Source organism: Brassica rapa, chromosome A10 (assembly GCF_000309985.2).
Source record: "Brassica rapa cultivar Chiifu-401-42 chromosome A10, CAAS_Brap_v3.01, whole genome shotgun sequence".
NCBI lineage: Eukaryota > Viridiplantae > Streptophyta > Magnoliopsida > Brassicales > Brassicaceae > Brassica > Brassica rapa.
Genome location: NC_024804.2, coordinates 1,162,322 through 1,183,772, shown reverse-complemented (window position 1 = coordinate 1,183,772; position 21,451 = coordinate 1,162,322). Strand labels below are relative to the sequence as shown.

The following is a 21,451-nucleotide window of genomic DNA, read 5'->3' as shown; positions in this document are numbered from 1 at the left end:
CGAGACAAACGGATTGGTTAATGCGGTGCAGTTTATATGCGATTTGTGTTAGAGAAACACATGGTGCAGGACAAGTGCGCTTCGTTTAAAAGAAACGGTTTAAAATAAAATGTGAATGGTGACATGTGTAATGAATAGTGTAACTGCGGGATACATAATATATTTATATTTTATAAACTAAAGAATCAGTAATACTAATATAATTTTTAATATATATAAATTATTTTTTAAAATAGTTTATATATCTGAAATATGAATATGTTATTTCTGAGTTTTTATAGCCAATATTTTATTGTATATTAAAATTATAATTTGATTCGCACTTTACATTCACGCTCTTTTTTTTTGGCACATTCAAGGTCTATATAACTGAACACCACTAATTATATATACATGTTTTCTCATGTTTTTGTTATCACTTAAACAAACTTAAATAATTTATGATATTTTTATAGTTCAAAAATAAAATTCAGAATTTAGTTGATAAATAAAAGTTTTAGCATAATTAAAATTTTTACCCAAACAATATTCATTAAAACATTAGTTTATGTATACTATATAGACAAAATATTAGTTGATGTATTTTTAAAAATATTTTTACTTACTAAAAACAATAAATTTTGTACCTACAGTAATATGTGTCTAACTACTAACTACACTTGACAAAAAACACTAGTAACCACACCAAGGTGCGGTCCACGAGTAAGTTTGTCCCGCACTCTTTTTTTTTTTTTCTTATTTATTCGATTTTAACAAAATTGGAAGCAGAAAAAATTATGTTGAATGGCGACATATTCTTAGTCCCGCAGAACGTTCTTCTCAAACCACTACCAATACTCAAGGCCTAAAACTACTTCATTAATCTTCCTTCCCGTAGGTCAGGGGCATTGGAAAGCTCAACGACGTCATCAATCTGCCATTTGAAAATGATAAACACACATTACTCGAGAAAATTGTACAAAAAACTTATAATCAAAATCACAGTAAAGACAATCATATCATATTATCAAACGTCACAATCAGTATTTTTAAAACCGGACCGGCTAGCGAACCATAATTTTTTTGCATCATGGGTTATTGTGGTTTGACCGGATCTGAATCGGCTCGGATTTACTTAGATTAAACTAAATTTAATGATATTTTATGAATAAAATGCATATTTTTTATTTAAAAAAGATCATATCAAATAAAATGTTTAAATAGCCATAATGCGTAGAAAAAATTAAAAATAATAATTAAAATCTAAAATCAATATGAAAAGCACATTTAAACTTTATTCGCAGATCTTATCACTACTCTACATCTTCATCACCTTTTTTAAAAAAATATATACACATTTGGTAAAAGTTATATTTTGAAATACAAATTTCAGAAACAAAATTCAATTATTTAAAATCTTCAAAACAAATGATCATGAAATAATTTTTTTTTAAAAAGTGAGAAGTAGACAAAAACAAAATCTTGATATGAATATTAAACTTTGTGAATCTTGTAATTTATGAGTTGTAGAGAAGACAAAGAAAAAAACGAGAGACAATATTTTATTAATTTTTGATAAATCTTATTTTTTCTTTAAAAAAATTAATTGTTTCATTAACAAAATTTTAGCTTATATACGAACCGGGGTTTGGCCGGTTCATTGGATCGCCGGTTCCAGGGTTTTTGACGGTTTGATAGGGTTTTAACTAGTTCGATTTTAGTTGGGTTTTAGCATTAACCCAATCCAGATTATTTTCGGTTCATGGTTCAATCCGGTCAGACCGTTGGTTCGGTTCGAGTTTAAAAACACTGGTCACAACCATTGAGAAAGATAATAACTCTTGGAACACTTTAGTTATCATTTCCCTAAGATATACTTGGCAGATTTTAGCTCTATCATGCACGAGGGTCAAGATAAATCACTAATGGACACTTCAACGGACCTAATCCTCCTACCTACTACATACATGTCGAATGGTATTGATGCATCTATCACACATATAATGCGAAAACACATTTATTCGAGAAAATTGTATAAAAATCTTACTAATAATCAAATCAAAATGAAGACATTACAGAGAGCAACATATTATCAAACGTCACATGACTATAGAGAAAGAGGATTCCTCATCATATCAAGGCACAATTAATCTTCCTTCCGGTAGGTTAGGGGCACTGAAAAGCTCAACGACGTCACCAATCTGCCATTTGAAAATGAGAAACACACATGAATCGAGAAAATTGTACAAAAACTTATTTATCCGGATCCGGAGTTCGTGGATATGCGGGCGTCGGATATCCGGGTGTCGGATATCCTTCTAAAACTTATAATATCCGGGTCCAGATCCTTATCCGACGGATCCATAATTTTACTATCTTTATCCGGATCAGGAGTTCGTGGATATCCGGGTGTCGGATATCCTTCTAAAACTTATAATATCCGATGGATATCCGGATCCGGATTTGGATCCTTAAAATAAATAAAAAATAATATTAATATATATAAAATATTAACCGTAATTTTAAAAATAAAAAAAATATATAAAGTTTTTGATTATTTCTGTATAATATTACAAAATTTACATAAAATTTATATATACTATTATAAAAATAAAAATTTATTAAATAAAATTAGTTTTTATATATAGATATTACTATTTTTGAAATAATTATTAATAAAATTTACGGATCCGGATATTCGGACTAAAAAATCAAGATATCCGGATCCAGATTCGGTTTTGACGTATCCAATATTTTACTATCCGGATCCGGATTCGGCCTCTCCGGATATCCGGATTTTAGGATCGGATCCGGATCAGATCTCGAATAAAAGTTCCAGGCCTACTCCTACCTACTACATACTGTCGAACTGTGTAAATGTCGAATTGTGTATTGATGCATCTATAACACACATTTTGTCGAATTGTGTATTGATGCATCTATAACACATATTTCTGTAAAACCGGAAATAAAAAGAACTTAATTAATCTTCCTGCCTGCAACTCAGAAGCATTTGAAAACTCAGCGACACCATTAATCTGCAATTAGATAATGAGAAAACACATTTAAGTGTTTGCTAATAATCAAATCAAAATAAAGACATCACAAAGAGCAACATAGTATATCATATTATCAAACGTCACATGACCATAGAGAAAGAGGATTCCTCAGAACAAGGCACATATGCCTTTGCAATGATTTTTTTCTTTCTATTTACATTTACCAAAACAGCAACAACAATTAAACAGATTGGGTGGATAGATGAAACTTCAACATGAGGGTCAAGATAAATCACTAACGGAGACCTCAAGGGACCCAGTCCTACGTACCTACTACATGTCGAATTGAGTATTGATGCATATATCACACATTTATTTCTATAAAACAGGAAATCAAAGCATAATTTTATACATAATAGAGCAAATGTAAGAAACATATATTTTTAGAAATATAATTAATACCTTCATACAAACATGACGTACGTCAACAAAGTTTCAACTAGAACGCATAAACCGTTTTCAAAAATGCGATGGTACTTTGACGGGTTTACGAATATTAACGTACTATGATATTTATATATATATATATATTATGTAGAATAAAATACCAGCTAGTATTTTTTTTTTGGTAAAAAAATACCAGCTAGTTTATAAGTTATAACATACCCTCATATAAACCTAGCGTGTCAAGTAAGTTTCTAGCATATATTATAGTCTTATAGACTGGTAATGGACCAATTCTACAAAACTCGTTTAGACCACCCACACTTGTAAACGTAAAATTTCCACACAAAAAATATTAAAGTACGAGGTAATTAATATTAGGGCTTATTTGCTAAATAGCCAAAAAAAAATGAAATTAGATTTTTAGAGAGAGAATAGAGAGAGATAGGAAGAAAAAGTAGGAGAGAGAGGGTGTTTTTAGTTAGTTAGTGAATTTTGTTTTTTTTTGTGTATACTGGGTGCAACTACCCTTAATATTAGTGTATCTCCGCTAACTTCATTTGAGTTTTGTTAGAGTTAAATTTTTTTTTTTGGTAGTGCCATTGCATTATCCCCCTATACATTAAAAGAGAAGTCACTTTAGTGATTTCTGCTGAGGTGTCACTCATATAGAGCTTCTCAGGGAAAACGTTATAATTCTATTGGCTGGTTTTTTTGAATTTTTCTTTTTCATTTATTTTAATCAATCGCTTATGTAGACAAGCCCAAAACTATTATCGATTTCGTTAAGCCCATATATAGCTAGGGGACAATAATTATTGATTTAGTTTAGCCTTGGGTACCCGTTCGGGTTCGGATCGGATATTTCGGATTTTTGGGTATTTCAGTATAGAGGTGTAGAACCCGTTCTGGTATTTCTGTACTTCGGGTCGGGTTCGGGTATTTTTAGTTCGGATACGGTTATTTCGGATCTGGTTCGGATATTTAGATTTTGAAAAAAAAATTAAAATTTTCATTTCTCAAGTTTCTTATATTTAAAAATATAACTTTCAGTTAACTAATTTTTTATTTTTAATAGATTGAATAGTTAATAGATTTGGACATAACATTTTAAAACTAAAAATGCATTAATTTAGTTATTTTTTTTTAAATTTCGGATGTAACTTTTTGTTAATTTTTTAAATAAAAAACTTGACATATTCGGTTATCTTCGGATATCCATTCGGGTTCGGATATTATCCGTTCGGGTTCGAGTATCCAATCTCTCCTTATTCAATACCCGTTCGGGTATTTTGCTACTTCGGTTCGGATTTCAGTTCGGGTTTTTCGGATCGGGTTCGGGTGCCACTTCGGATATCGGGTAAAGTGCCTACCCCTACTAATTAGGTTGTTTGTTTTTAATAACTTACCTTTGTAATATGAATTACTTGCGCAAGTTGAAATCATTAAATATGCAAATAACTTATTGACAAAATTTGTTTTTAATAACTTACCTTTCTAATATAGATTACTTGCGCAAGTTGAAATCATTAAATATGCAAATCACTTATTCACAATATGGATTACTTGCGCAAGTTGAAATCATTAAATTTTATCGATTTAGTTTACCCTTGGGCAAGATTTAGAATTAAGACAAATATTAAAAAACTTTCCTTATTATTCAAACGGTAAACTTGCGCATGTTGATATCATATTTATTATATTGCTTACAAAATATTTTAATGTTTCTAATTAGGTTGTTTGTTTTTAATAACTTACCTTTCTAATATGGATTACTTACACAAGTTAAAATCATATCATATGCAAATCATTTTTTGACAATACACATTTAATACTTTTCTTTAAACGATTTTATTATTTATTGTGCAAAATATTAAAATCATTAATATGAGAATAAATCGACTGTATATATATAGGAGACACCCAAGGTCTTAAAATACAAACATTCTCTTTTCATTCTTTAAAGTATTATTCACAAATCTCTCCTCTCATACTATTAAGGTATTACGACAATGCTGCTTGTGTGCTAAGAAAAATGTGTTTAGACGCAAAGGCTCCTCATCTTTAGAACCCTGAACTCAACTCTTTGTGTCTTGTCTTCAAAAAACATGTCTGGTCTATCTTTTCCATGTGTTGAATACTGGTAACAACAATATGGTCTTCCTGTTTTTTATATGTAGACCAGGTCGTGAGAGTGATAGTGATCCAGAAAACCTTGATTGAACATGCTGAGAAGCTTCGCCAAGTTAAAGCAGTTCTTGAAGAGGTTCTATAGTATTTTCTCTCTCTTTGTTGAATATTATCCGGGAAAGTATTACATAGTATCATTTAGTAATACTATCTTATATCATTTTTTTTGTTGAATATACTATCTTATAAGTAAGCTAGCATTATGCATTTTTTATTTAATTCATGAGGTCATTTTCTCACAGCAGAGAACCTTTTGGAATGGCGCATGGAGGAAATTTCTCAGGGATATACAGGAAGGTTCAACTGAAGCCGCTGAAGTGGGATGGTGAATGCGAAGAAGAAAGACCTGTAGAGGCCCTTATGATTCTTAAATACGGCGGTGTTCTAACTCGCGCTAGTAGAAAAGAGGTGTTTACATACTCTACCATTTAATTTGTCGTTGTTATATATATATATGTATATGTTTTCCAAATATGGAAGAATTGTTTAACTTATTGACGTTTAACATCACTTGCCATATAATCTAACGAATATTACAAATAGCAATTTATGGAAACTATTCTCGAAATTATTGAAAGACTAATAATGTTTTATTTATTACTTTTAATATTTATAACCTATAAAATAAAATGAACAAAATTTTATATAAGATAATTATAATAGTTTTATCCTCTACTTGATGAACTGTGTTCGAATATAATTATATAATAACTATTTTAAATATTAAAAAATCCAAAAATGTTTATTAATATTATTTTTAAATTATTTATCCTTGTTTAAAGTATAAATTTATCATAATTTTAAAATAATTTATAAAATGCTTACAAAATGCAAGGCAAAGTTGCACTTTCAAGAGTTAAGTCGAGATCTGGATTAAAAATCTTAATAACTGGTAAGAAGGGAAGCCGAAGACAAAAACATTGAATGTTGTCTACAAACAAATTTTTCAGAATATTCCGTAGTCACGGTACGTAATTTTAATCTACTTATTATTTAGTTTTTTGTATTTGCCAGATGGGTTGTGATGAGTTAGGAGACCGATGACGGTATGTCAATTTAATATTATTTCATGTTCAATAAAATTTAGAAATTTATAAATCTATCAAATAATATTTATCCGTCAAATTGCTTACAAAATTTATTTAATTTTTTGCACGTTTCTAATTGAATTTGATTTCTTTATCGAGAAATGTACTTCATAATTTATATTATTTATGGATAATATTTTGATTTTTTTATATTTTCTTTTAATATGTCTACATAAATGTTTGTTTAGTATTTATGGAAAAATAATATTATTCACCTAAATAAAGAATTACGACACATATACAATACAATTCTAATTAATGATAATATAAAATCTGTTACTTCTAAAACTATACACTATTTATTCCGTTTTTTTTAATGAAAGTATCTTCTTAAACACACAAAATATTTTGTGACGTTGCAATTATATATACACACAATATCTGCCTCTTCATACTGACGTTATTGTGTTCCCTCTCGTCCATCTCAAATATTGACTACCAGCTTTTTTCCATGATTGATGAATTCTCCCAAAGACTGTGGTACTATGTTGTAAAATCTGTTACTTCTAAAAACTATATAATATTTATTCCATATTTTAAATTTTCTTATGTCCGCACAGGGTGCGGGCCGGTCACCTTGTACGATATTAAAATTGTGGCAATTGCGTAAGTATTTCACATTTTCAATTAATAACGAGAAGGTAGAATATTAATTCAATAATCTGCAGGTGTTCTAACATTTGGCATATTTTCTGGAAAGAGGTTTAGGATGTGAAATAATATCAAAAATGACAAAAACAATTTGATCCTCAAAGCGAAGACAATGTGAAAAAGAAAAGTCAACAGTACGAAACTTTTATATGTAATTATACGAGAGGATTTCGTATTGGAATCTCTAGTAATTATTTTTGATCCAAGATTTTCGGAGAAGAAAAGGGTCTACAACGGAGTGGATAGAGAAGATGGCAAGAACACATGGAGGATCAGTGCCACTAAACCGGCGATTAGAGCTCCGGTTATCTGATCGCAGAATCTTGGCACTTGGCCGGAAATTGGTAACCATCCTGCGTTTGCGTTTCCTCTCTTCCCCACTTGTGCTACCGCCACTGCCGCTGATAAGCTTGACATCAACAACAACATCGTCACCATCTTCGGTTAATTTGGCATTTACAAGGGAAACTATGTTAAACACGTAATTATCAAAAGGTAAGCAATAAAATGAGACAACACATCGTTAAAGCAGACATTATGATTTATATTATAGACTTGATTGAACAAGATCACTAACATGAGACTAAGCACCATTAACACAATTTAAAACCAGAGTATAATAACTTAGCATAATTGTAATAGACTGATTGAACAAGATCACTAATATGAGACTAAGCACCATCAACACAATTTAAAACCAGAGTATAATAACTTAGCATAATTAAGGTCTTACAGCTTTTAAATATATAGCTTAACACCATTACACAAACTCCAATTACTTAATATAAAGGTTCCAACATAATAAGTAGCTTCTATTACTTTCCTCGAGAGGGAAGCAAAGCTCAAGAAAACACCAACAGTCTGCAGTTAGAAAACCAGAAAAACACATCACTATGAGTAGATATTAGATTAGAGGAAGCTAAATACATCCATCCCCGAGAGGGAATAGCTAACTAGGAAAAGCAAGTCTACCTTTAGGAGGAGGAGGAGGAGGAAGAGGAGGAGGAGGAGGCGGGTCTGCAAAGGATGGGATGAATCTTAGTCTGCCACACCCTGATCTCAGCCTTAGCTTGATACTCTACAAGCTCTCCTTCAGGACACTCCTTAGCCATGAAAGTAATATAAGCTTTGACTCCAATGCTCATCCTTATCACGGCCCTCACGATATGGTCAAGCGTCACAGTCTTATTCTACGCAAAATAGTGAAATGATTAATTAACTAGTTTCTATCTCTTAGAGAGAGAGAGAGAGCACAAGTGTAACCTTTGTTTGGTTGTATTTGTCAATCGCCACTCGAGCCATAGTCTCCATGTAGTCACGCCCCGTGATATTGGGATCTTTGAATAGGGCGTCCAGATTCAAAGGGCGCCACCCTTGAAACAGATTCTTGGGAACCATCTCCCTTTCCAACAAGAAACCCTTAAAACAAAACAAAAAGATTGAAACTTTAGGTTCTGTTCATCATACGAAAAAAAAACATTGTACTTCAAACAAGAACGAACGAAACTTTCTGTTTGCAAACCAAACAGATATACATACATATAAAGCACAAAGCCTTAGAAATCGAGACATACCCCGCTCTCGTAGAGATGACGCAAATAACGACGCAGCTCAAATTCGTCCGTGTTCGAAGCCGCCTCCTCTGGCGAAGAGTAGTCTGACTCGAAACTGTCGACATCCCAAACCTGGTCGCTTTCTCCGCTGTCTTTTTCCTCCTCCTCTTGTCGGTTTCCTTCGCCTTCGACAGAATCCGCCACCGGAGACGTCTCGGCCTTGCGTTTGGTCGGAAGCTTAACGCTATCCGACAAAGAAGCCTCCACGTGTTGCGTCACCTCGAGCTCGCCATCAACCGTATCAATCATGCTGGCACTGGGATCCATGTTCTGTATAAGTAAACCCTAGATCGAAGACACGACAATATAATATATACTCGATCTAAGGATATGTTTTCCCCCTCCCAACATGACTAGTTACAATAGTGCCATCTTAAATCTAATTTATATTTTCCTAGCAAATAGATTATTTATTTATTTCAATAATTATTACCAGTTTTGTTAAGGTAATAACGACAATATTTTTTTTTGCAAAGTTTGCATCTCTACATTACATTTGGGCTAATATAACCTTCCCGGTTAGGAGTGTTCAATCCGGATATCGGTTCGGTTTAAGTTCGGTTTTTTTTTTCGATTTTTGGTATTTCGCTTAGTAAAATATAACTACAATTCTTAATCCATATTTACTTCGGTTCGGTTCGGTTTATATACCGTCGGTTTTCGGTTTATTCGGTTTTATACCAAAAAAACAAAATTATTTAGTTTGAGATCATATTATATGAATTTTAGAATCATATTGTCAATACAATCATTTATTAAAAATATATTACATGTTCAAAGAAATGAACACAAAAGTAAAAATGCTTCTACCATCAAATAAAATAATCAAATATATAACTAAAATCAAAGCTTGAAATTTTGAAAATAAAAATATGAAACAAAACAGAAACATGAAAGAAAAGTTTTTCTACTCTTCCATATTAGTGTTCATTAAAGTCATGTTTTTTCAATTGAACATGAAACTCTGTTTGTTTACATATAAGAAAAAAGTTATTAAAATTTTCTATTAATTATTCTTCATCAAATTTATAATCTTCATATTAATTTAGTGAAGACTAAAATAAAGCAAAAAGATCAAAAGAAGACTTAGAAAATAAGATGTCTGAATTGCGATGTATTGTTATTTAATTATAGTTCAAGTGTTTTACAAATTAAGGTTCTTTATTACTATAAAATTATGGTAATAGTTATTAACACAAATTTAAATTATGTAACAAAAATATTTTTATGTATTGGTATAAAATAGATACATATTTACATGTTTCTACTTTTAATCGGTTTTATTCGGTTTATTCGGTTTAATCGGTTATATACCAAACCATATCCAAATCCTACGGTTTTTTATAAAATTATATCCATTCGGTTTATATGGTATATACCAAAACCAAACCATATTTATATGGTATATACCAAAACCAAACCATATTGTCTATTTCAGTTCGGTTCGTTACGGTTCGGTTTTACCATATTGAACAGCCCTATTCCCGGTAGATCTTTTGTTTGGTCTGAAATTTTCTAATTTTTTTAGTTGTTTTCAAAATGGATTAAATCCATTCCTTTTTTCCCCATCAAGTTTTGGCTCTGAATGGTAATTACGGTTTGAGCGGTGCGGGACAAATGGTTCAACTGCGGTTCGGTTTTAACAGTTATAAAAACGTATAGATATATGGTATATGTAGGCTTTGAATGGTAACCCGCTTCCCGTCCCGCCCCGTAGTTAACAATAACAAAAATCTCTATGTATACCTTATATCTATACATTTTTATAACTGTTAGAACCGCACTGCAGTTAAACCGCTTGTCCTGCACCGCTTAACCCGCAGTCACCATTACCGTAGAAATTTTTGTTACCGTTAACTGCGGTGCGGTTGTAAACATTCGAAGCCAAAATTTCACCTTTTCTTTATATTTAATCCACTACAATCAAACCTCGCACAGACATATAAGAGTAACCTTAGTGCCATAATTTTCTTAAAGAAGTACTCTAACAACTAATATTAATATTGTAAAGCAATTTTTTTTTGTTTTATTAAACTTTGCTTTTTACTAAACTAGGTAAAGAACCCATGCGATATCACACGAAACTCATTTTATATAAACAAATAAGTTATATTTTCAATTAAAAAAAAACTATTTAAAAAACTTGTTACAATTGCTTTCGAAGAAATACATGTATTACATAAATACATTGCATGCAGTTATACTTCTCTATTGATAATACATGTATTTTGTATTAGTATTTTTGTGCTTAACTGGAAATTTGGGGCTAACCGACCAAAGAAAAATAGTGTGAAATTCAAAAAATACAAGTATTAAATATATTAATTTTGTAAATATATAATATTATCAAATGAATTAAATTACTCAGCAAATTATGTTACTATATATTGCTGGCCATTATAAACATCTGTCTAACCATTATTGACATAAACGATACTCAAATGCTCACTATGAAGCTCAACTTTTCACATTTAATCATTATAAAATTGAAATGACAAGAAACATTGAATCATCGTTTATTCCCCCCCTGTTTCATGGTAGGTTTCGACCATATAATATTATATTCTAATTTTGTTTTAATGAATTATTTGAAACTTGTGATTCACTTCTCTCCTGCTCAACTTCTCACAATGAATTATCAGTAGTCCATGTCTCTGAATCTTCTTCAGGCTTTCAGCATTTGTAATGAGTATGCTAAGAAGATGATTTTAATTGCTACCTTATCATCGGTTGCAGGTGAAGACTGGTGAAGTAGTAAGTGAAGAAGACGATATCATCGGTTTACTTATTTTCTTTGTCAATCAAACCGGTTCTATTAACAAACAGTATAATTAACAACTTCAAATCCATATACAAAGTAAAAAATTTATCTATGAATATTCTCTTATTAAACTACAAGATAGAAGCCCTTTGCGTTGCAATGACTTTTGTTTCATGTTTTAATTTAATAAAAACCATAAAATAATAAATCATTTTATTATAGTTTTATGATTGTTTTTTTTTTGCATATGTTATTTGAAATTTATTTTATAATTAAAATCCATTTTTACACATAAGTTCAAGTTAATATTTGTATTTTATAATCATGGTGCATAGATAAATTGTTATAAACTTTGTACTTATGATTAGAGAAAATACTATACCTAAACGTTTAAACTGAACATAACCCGAAATAAGAAATTGATGAAAAGTAAAAAGAAATGAAAGTCAAATACACCAATCGAGTCAATAACAATATTATACATGTTCTTATGTATTAATTTAATATTTTCTTAAATAAGTCTTTAAAATTTTATTTTGTTATGATTTTTTTTAAAAGAAAACATTATATTTTATAAATTTCATTTTTATTTAAAATTAAAAATAAAATAAATAACCTTTAACAATTTTGTTGAAGATTTTAGAAAAGAAAAAAAATTAGTGTCATATAACCTATTACAATTATCTTCTCTGTAGAATTTCAGAAACAAAATTGCTATCACATAATTATTTTTAGTTATTAATAAATATTTTAAAATTATTGTTTTTACAATTCGTATCAATACTAATTTTACACATCTTTTGTTAATTAAACAATTTTTGGTAATTTTACATTTAAAAATACTATCAAATAAATATTTACAATTCTCGGACTTCAAAATATGATACAAATTTCTTTTGTTTAGGATGTTTTTTATAAAAAAAAGAAAACAAGTATCAAATATTCTTTTACAGTTTTTAGGATTTTAGAAAAGGAAATTAATATTACATAATCTTTAACAATTATATTTTTTTCTAGGATTTAGAAAAATAAAATTCCTATCAAATAATTATTTCCAGTTAATATTGACTATTTTTAAGAGTTTCCATTTTCAAAAATCGGTTTTTCAATATCACTAATATTTTTACAAATTGTCATGTTAATTTAATAATTTTTACTATTAAATAAAATTTTAAAATTCTCTTTGGTCAGGATATTTTTTAAAAGAAAAAAAAATTAATTAATATTAGAAAATATTTTTTTTTAGAAATCTCTTTTATTTAGTATTTTAGGAAAAGAAAAAATTATTTTCACATAAATACAGTTTTTATTAACACATTCATAATCTAATTTTTTTAATTGGCATATGTCACAATCATATCAGGTGAAATATTTGAAACTAATTTTGGTTTATAAGAAAAATAAGATTAGTTTTACATTTTTATTTTATTTAGACTTTTAAAAAGGAAATTATTTATTTTATCATTAGTTTTTCTTTTAGATTTTTATACAACCATTTTATTTTTATAGAAAAAATATGTTTAGTATTTATATATTTTTTCTTATATATACAAACACATATTCATCATATTCACACATACTCATGTACGACAACAACATCAAAATTAAAAATTATGTTAGCATCATAAGGTGTAATAAGGATAATAAAAAGTTGAGTTGTATCAAGATATTAAAAGAAAATACTCATGTAATACTTTTCATGTAAATACTATTGTGTTTTGTAAAAATAATATATAGAAGCTTAAACCTAAATTTAGATGTGAAATATTTGTAGCTATTTTTTATTATAATTTTTTAACATACAATCAAAAAACAAAAGTTATTTACTTATAAGAAAATAATAAGAATAATAAAAGTTAGTTTTTGTTCATGTTTTTATTAAATAATTTATTGTACTTGTAGGATTTTACAATTCGTTTTTGTTTGATATTTTTTCTTAAAAATTAATTTTTATCTTTTGTAACTTCTCTATCTTTAGTATCTTTTAAAACATACATAATAATAATAATAATAATAATAATAATAATAATAATAATAATAATAATAATAATAATAATAATAATAAGACTATTAAATAATATTTATACTTAATTTATAGGAAAATTCGTTTTTTTGATCTTATTATATATTTTTATTCATTAAATATTTAAACACATGTCAAAATATTTGATGGAAAATTATTATCAAATAATCTTTTGCAATTATTTTTGATTAGGATTTAAAAAAAGAAAAATTACTATCAAATAATATTTATAATTACTTTTTAATAAAATTTATTTTTGTTAATATCTTAGTATATATTTTTTAATTATGAAATAGATTAACACATGTCACAATTTTAAAATATATAATTGCTATGTGTCGCGATCATGTAAATTAGTAACTTTGAATAACCAAGCTTTATATAACAAGATATTAAATCCAACTTTCTAAATCCTAACAACAATTTGAACTATGAAATCAAAAAGATACAAATAAACGATATGACAACTTCTAAATCCTAACTAAAGAATATTTCCTAATTTTCTCATAAAAACTAAATCAAAGAAATACGTAACAAAGCTTTCTTCAATAGATTCTTTTTGGTTTTAATACTAACATCAACAATGAGCTTTACAAAATTATTAAAGATGGATCCAAAAATATCAAGTAGTTGGGTGTTACATGAAAGTGATCACATTGTATATTTTATTAAATTTTTGCTACACATTGAATTTTTTTATAATAATTTATTTATTGTATGATTTACCGTTTTGGTAACGATTTTGTGGATATAATTAAATAAGTTTGTTAAATATTACACATTGAAAAAGAAATAAACATAAAACACCACCTAAATATTTGCTAACATATTTTTTTTGCTAACATATGAATAGTAACCATTATTGTTATTTGAACCAAAGCAAAAACCAAAATAAAGAAAACCAAACTAAACCTAAACTCATGAATAACCAAATAGTTTTTATATTTTTTGAACCGAAAACAAAAAACACAACCGAACCTGAACCGAAAATTATAATATGGAAGAGAACCGGAACTGAACGCCCGTACCTAAACATATTAGCAGATATACAGACATGTTAATAAATCTGTCAATAAAAAAAAATTCTGCAAGCGCGGATTCTATCCTAGTACGATATTAAAATTGCGGCAATTGTGTAAATATTTCACATTTTCAATTTATACCAAGAAGGTAGAATATTAATTCAATAATCTGCAAGTGTTCTAACATTTGGCATATTTTCTGGAAAGAGGTTTAGGATGTGAAATAATATCAAAAATGACAAAAACAATTTGATTCTCAAAGCGAAGACAATGTGAAAAAGAAAAGTGAACACTACGAAATTTTTATATGTATTTATACGAGAGTATTGGTCTGGGAATCTCATATAATTATTTTTGATTCAAGATTTTCGGAGAAGAAACGGGTCGACAACGGAGTGGATAGAGAAGATGAGCAAGAACACGTAGAGAATCAGTGCGACTAAACCAGCGATTAGAGCTCCGGTTATCTGATCGCAGAATCTTGGCACTTGGCCGCAAATTGGTAACCATCCTGCGTTTGCGTTTCCTCTCTTCCCCACTTGTGCTACCGCCACCGCCGCTGATAAGCTCGACGTCAACAACATCGTCACCATCTTCACGGTTAATTTGCCATTAACAAGAAAAAACTATGTTAAACACGTAATTATCAAAAGGCACGCAACAAAATGAGACAACATTACAATGCATATAGTTCATGATTAGTATAATCAAATTATTCGTAGCAGCAGTTATTAAGAAGATATAGATGATTATAAGTAGTATAATTAGTTACCAAGTCCAAGACAACTACGAACTTCCAGAGCAAACTCTCCTTCGGAAGAAACAAAACGAGAAAGCTATAAACGCTAACAATCGCGTTTGCGATCACGAAGTACCTGCCATACACACACCAATGCATAACAATATAACATATCATCACAACACATACGCTATTTCTCTTGAATCCTAGTGAATTAAACATGCAAAAATAAAGAAACATAAACGCTTACTTAAACGCTGCCAGATCGCTATACTTAGCCACTAGGGACAGGACAAAGAAGGAAGATCTTTCGCGGCTGGTGACCATTGCGATAACAGCTCCTAATGCAGCGCAAAATGCCGCAAATCTTAGTACCAACCCGCCTAATCTCTGTGTTACCTTCACCATCAGTTTAAGTTTTTTGGGAGATCTCTAGAAATTCTAGCTATGGAAGAGAAAAGGAAAGAGAGGGACAATGTAAGAAAACAAAGTCACGAAATATAAACCAAAGTAAAATGAATATGATATTGAAGTGTTGGATGGGTTGGTTAGCTTTTTTCAACTGTCTCCACCGGTCATGCAAGTTTTACTTCTTTTTTTTTGTTTGTTTATAAAGCACAAGAACAATCAGATTTAAAGTAGTTAAGATTTATAAAACCATATGGACATTTCTGAAACGAATATTTTATTACTGGTGTAGACAAATCATACTTTGAAGTAGTTAAGATTTATAAAACTCAAATTGAATTTCTGTAAAAAGTATAATTCTTGATTTGGTGACATGAGGAACAAAATGTTTGTTTTGGAGTGACTCGTTGACCAAACTTAGGTGAGATTTGTCAATAATCACTGTTACACTTTCATAATTGGTTTGGCTCGCATGAAAAGTAGACAATGTTGAGTTTGTAGTCATAAAACGTTTTTTTAAATACCAAAAGGTTTAGAGCCAAAGTTCATAATCCTCTAGGCCTAACAGTCATTTGAAACCAGAAACCTCTAACACAATGACAAGATGTTGGATAAGCTTGAAATAGCTTGAGAAGCAAGTTTCCTAAAACTATTGAGTTATAGTTATCTAGAGAGAATAGGAAATATTTAAGTTATGTTTATCCTAATGAGATTAGGACAATTAAAGTGTTATATAAGGAGATGCAAGTATGTTGCATAACTTAAGAGTTGCGATTGAGAACTTAAGGTTTTGAGTGAGTTTCCTTAAGAAGATTAATAAGAGAGTTAGTCTTATTGATTGTGTTTACATAAGAGTGATCGTGAGACCTTTAAACTAGATTTGGTATCAGAGCCATGGGTGATATCGTTGTGGCAACAGGGAAACTTAAAGAAGGAGGAACTTCGATACAATGTCCTATGCTTAGCACATCAAACTATACTGTGTGGGCTGTAAGGATGAGGATGGCACTGAAAGTACACAAAGCTTGGGAGGTTATAGAGACAGAGACTCCTGATACTGAGAAAAATAACTTAGCAATGGCTCTGTTGTTTCAATCAATACCAGAGAGCCTCGTACTGCAGGTAGCCGAGCTTGAAACAGCAAAGCAAGTGTGGGAAGCTATTAAAACTAGGCATGTAGGAGCAGAACGTGTGAGGGAAGCTAGACTGCAAACATTAATATCTGAATTTGATCGGCTACGTATGAAAGAAACAGAGAGCATTGATGACTTTGGAGGAAGGCTATCAGAATTGGCATCTAAATCAGCTGCTTTAGGAACGACAATTGAAGAAGCCAAGATCGTTAAGAAGTTTTTATCAAGTCTACCTCGCACAAAGTATATACAAATTGTTGCCTCCTTAGAGCAAGTACTTGATCTCAATAAGACAAGCTTTGAAGACATCTTTGGACGCTTAAAAGCTTACGAAGAACGTATTCGTGAAGAGACTTCAGAAGAAGATGACAAAGGAAAACTGTTGTATACAAATAATGAAGGACAAACAAGCCAAGCAGTTAAACCCCAAGGTTAATACTCTTCTCAATGGGGAAATCGAGACTATAACGAATCATACAGAGGAAGAGGTCGAGGAGGACGCTCTTACAGAGGCAGAGGCCGTGGTCGTTATAGTGGAGGAAGAAGTTATAATGGAGGAAACTATAATGGAGGAAGAGAAGGAGTTAGAGACGCGTCGCACATAATTTGTTACAGGTGTGATAAGGTTGGACACTTCGTTGCACAGTGTCCAGAGCTCTTGCTGAAGCTACAAGAGACTCAAGAAGGAGACAACACAGAAACACAAGCAGCCGACGAGCTCATGATGCACGAGATCGTGTTTTTGAACGAGAAGAAAGTGTTGCCTGAGAAATACGAGAGCAAAGATCAAGGAGTAAATGTGTGGTATCTTGATAATGGAGCCTCAAACCATATGACTGGAGATGTGAGGTACTTCTCAAAACTCGATAACACGATCTCCGGGAAGGTACGCTTTGGAGATGACTCTAGAATAGACATCAAAGGCAAAGGCACAATCTCCTTCACTGATATGAATGGAGATGCAAGACAGATGACTGATGTTTATTTTATACCGGATTTAAGAAGTAACATCATAAGTTTGGGGCAAGCAACAGAAGCTGGCTGTGACATAAGGCTTCGAGGAGAATTACTAACAATGCATGATCAGTCTGGAAAGCTACTAGTCACTGCCAAGAGGTCTAGAAATAGGCTATACAAGGTGCATATGGGTCTTAAAAGCGGAGCGTGTCTCTACTTGAGTGCAGAAAGTGAAACAAATAGATGGCATGAGAGATTGGGGCATATAAACTCAGAGACTATACGGAACATGATGTTGAAAGAACTTGCACTAGGCTTACCAAAGGGATTCATTGCGAAGAAAGTGCGGATCTTGTCTACTTGGGAAGCACGCAAGGCAATCTTTCCCAAAGGCCACTTCATACCGAGCAACAAAGGTGCTAGAGCTACTTCATGAAGATCTTTGCGGCCCTATAACACCAATGACACACGGTGGAAATAGATATATATTTGTGGTCATCGACGATCACACAAGGTATATGTGGTCGATACTATTAAAACAGAAGAGTGACGCCTTTTGCAAGTTTAAAAGACTAAGAAGTCTAGTTGAAAGTGAAACGGGTGAGAAGATTCAAACCTTCAGAACTGATAGAGGGGGAGAGTTTGTGAATCATGAGTTTAATAGCTACTGTGATGGTGCGGGGATAAGACGACATCTTACTGCGCCCTACACACCTCAACAGAACGGTGTGGTCGAGCGAAGAAATCGAACGTTAATGGAGATGGCTTGGAGTTTACTCAAGCACATGTCAATGCCTAACTATCTTTGGGGAGAAGCAATCAGGCATGCTACATATCTGATTAACCGTGTAGCTACAAGAGTGTTGAATGATCAAACGCCATATGAGATGTTGCGAAGTAAGAAACCAAATATAAGTCATCTAAAAGTTTTTGGATGTATAGGATACGCGAAGATAGAGGGAGCACAGCTAAAGAAACTTGACGATCGGTCTCTTATGCTTGTTCATCTCGGTACGGAGCCCGGATCAAAGGCATATCGCCTATATAATCCAAATACAAGGAGAGTCATTGTTAGCCGAGACGTTGTATTTGATGAAGAAAAGAGCTGGAACTGGAGTAAGGAAGATAAACAAGAGACTGAAAGTTTTGTAATCACAGGAGGAAGGTTTGAAACGAATGATGAAGAAAATAAAGAAGACAACACGTTATCAAAGACTATAGAGAACGTTAAAGAAACAGAGGAGGCTCCTGATCCGACAGGATCTGTTCCGAAACAGAGCACTAGCGAAACCGAAGATCAGCCACAATACCTTAGGAGGTCAGAAAGACAGACTCATCAACCAAAATATCTCGAAGACTATGTTCTACTAGCAGAAGAACTTGCGGAAGACGTCTTGTTATATTTAAACAATGAGCCAAGAAATTTTGAGGAAGCTAAAAACTCTAAGGAATGGACAAGAGCTTGTGAAGATGAGATAGAGTCTATCGAGAAAAACAGAACTTGGGAGCTTGTAGAACTTCCGTTTGGTGCAAAGGCTATAGGATTGAAGTGGGTGTTTAAAATCAAGCGCAATGCCGACGGAAGTATCAACAAGTTGAAAGCGAGATTGGTTGCGAAGGGTTACGTACAACAATATGGAGTCGATTTTGAGGAAGTCTTCGCACCAGTTGCGAGACTTGAGACCATAAGGCTACTGAATAGTTTGGCGGCGACTAACGGATGGGAAATCCACCATCTCGACGTCAAAACTGCCTTTCTGCACGGAGAGCTAAAATAGATCGTCTATGTAAGCCAACCAGAGGGTTTTGAGAAGAAAGGATATGAGAAGAAGGTATACAGACTCAACAAAGCATTGTATGGATTGAGACAAGCACCGAGAGCTTGGAACAACAAGCTTAACCAAATACTCATGGAGCTTGGGTTTAGTAAGTGTACTAAAGAGCCATCAGTCTATCGCAAGACTGTAAAAGGTGATCTACTTGTAGTGGCTGTCTATGTGGACGACTTGTTCGTAACTGGAACAAGCAAGAAGCTTATAAACGACTTCAAGAAAGGCATGGCGAGTAAGTTTGACATGAGTGACCTTGGGAGATTAACATACTACCTAGGAATGGAAGTGGTCCAAGATGATCAAGGAATTACGCTTGATCAGAGTCAGTATGCTAAGAAAATACTTGAGAATGCAGGGATGGATAAGTGTAACTCAGTTCAAACTCCCATGGAGCTCGGTCTGTGCTTATCAAAAGCGGAAGAAGAACGAGAGATTGATGCGACAGACTACAGAAGAAATATTGGTTGCTTAAGGTACTTACTCCACACAAGGCCTGACTTGGCATTCTGCGTGGGAGTGTTAAGCCGCTACATGCATAGCCCAAGGGAATGTCACGGGGTTGCACTGAAGCAATGTTTGCGTTATCTACAAGGAAGCACAAGGTTCGGTGTGTTCTTCGAAAGATCATCACAGAAGATATCAAAGGTAATTGGGTATAGCGACAGCAGCTATAATGTTGACCCAGATGATGGACGAAGCACGACTGGCCACATCTTCTACTTAGGAAAGAGTCCTATAACATGGTGTTCGCAGAAGCAAGATACGGTTGCACTGTCAAGTTGTGAGGCCGAGTTCATGGCCGGCACAGAGGCTGCGAGACAGGCAATCTGGCTGCATGATCTATTGAGTGAAGTCACCGGCCAATCTAGAGAGAAGATCACCATCAGAATTGACAATCAATCTGAAATTGCCTTGACAAGAAATCCAGTCTTCCATGGAAGAAGTAAACACATACACTCTAGGTATCACTTTATAAGAGAATGTGTTGAGAGGGAGCTTATAGAAGTCGAGCATGTACCGGGTAACGAACAGAAGGCGGATATTCTCACCAAGGCATTAGGACGTATCAAGTTCAAAGAAATGAGGGACTTCATTGGAATGCAAGAGTTGCCACAAGAAGGTTTCAAGCTTAAGAGGGAGAATGTTGGATAAGCTTGAAATAGCTTGAGAAGCAAGTTTCCTAAAACTATTGAGTTATAGTTATCTAGAGAGAATAGGAAATATTTAAGTTATGTTTATCCTAATGAGATTAGGACAATTAAAGTGTTATATAAGGAGATGCAAGTATGTTGCATAACTTAAGAGTTGTGATTGAGAACTTAAGGTTTTGAGTGAGTTTTCTTAAGAAGATTAATAAGAGAGTTAGTCTTATTGATTGTGTTTACATAAGAGTGATCGTGAGACCTTTAAACTAGACGAGAGTTATTTACAGTTGAACTAACGACCCTCTAATGTAGTCATAAAACTCGAACCATCCCCTAGGTGAAAAACCGTAATACACCTCATGATATCTATCTCTTTAATTCACCCATGACTGATCCTCATCGAAAGCAGTTGTATCGTCGATCACTGATGATAAAAGTAGCCAAATTTTAAAATACATAGCTTTATC

General features: G+C 32.1%; 2 protein-coding genes across 4 annotated transcripts; both read right to left on the bottom strand.

The window, feature by feature from the left end:
- Positions 1-7,340: 7,340 nt before the first annotated feature.
- LOC103844324 lies at positions 7,341-9,607 on the bottom strand. Of its 3 annotated transcripts, XR_004452649.1 has the most exons (5): positions 8,926-9,602; positions 8,615-8,770; positions 8,324-8,541; positions 8,085-8,212; positions 7,341-7,760 (listed from the first exon to the last, which is right to left on the bottom strand). XR_004452649.1 is itself a non-coding variant. In XM_033282460.1 (4 exons), the coding sequence occupies exons 1-3, from the start codon at positions 9,229-9,231 to the stop codon at positions 8,326-8,328; spliced, it is 678 nt and encodes a 225-aa protein (XP_033138351.1). In that variant the 5' UTR covers positions 9,232-9,607; the 3' UTR covers positions 7,341-7,760; positions 8,324-8,325. The 3 variants fall into 3 exon arrangements, 2 of the variants coding, with proteins under 2 accessions (XP_033138351.1, XP_009119374.1); XM_033282460.1 differs by lacking the exon at positions 8,085-8,212 and having other exon boundaries at positions 8,926-9,607; XM_009121126.3 differs by having other exon boundaries at positions 7,467-8,212.
- Positions 9,608-13,924: 4,317 nt separating this feature from the next.
- LOC103844325 (CASP-like protein 1C2) lies at positions 13,925-15,965 on the bottom strand. Its single transcript, XM_009121127.3, has 3 exons — positions 15,760-15,965; positions 15,543-15,645; positions 13,925-15,363 (listed from the first exon to the last, which is right to left on the bottom strand). The coding sequence occupies exons 1-3, from the start codon at positions 15,915-15,917 to the stop codon at positions 15,130-15,132; spliced, it is 495 nt and encodes a 164-aa protein (XP_009119375.2). The 5' UTR covers positions 15,918-15,965; the 3' UTR covers positions 13,925-15,129.
- Between the last annotated feature and the right edge of the window lie 5,486 nt (positions 15,966-21,451).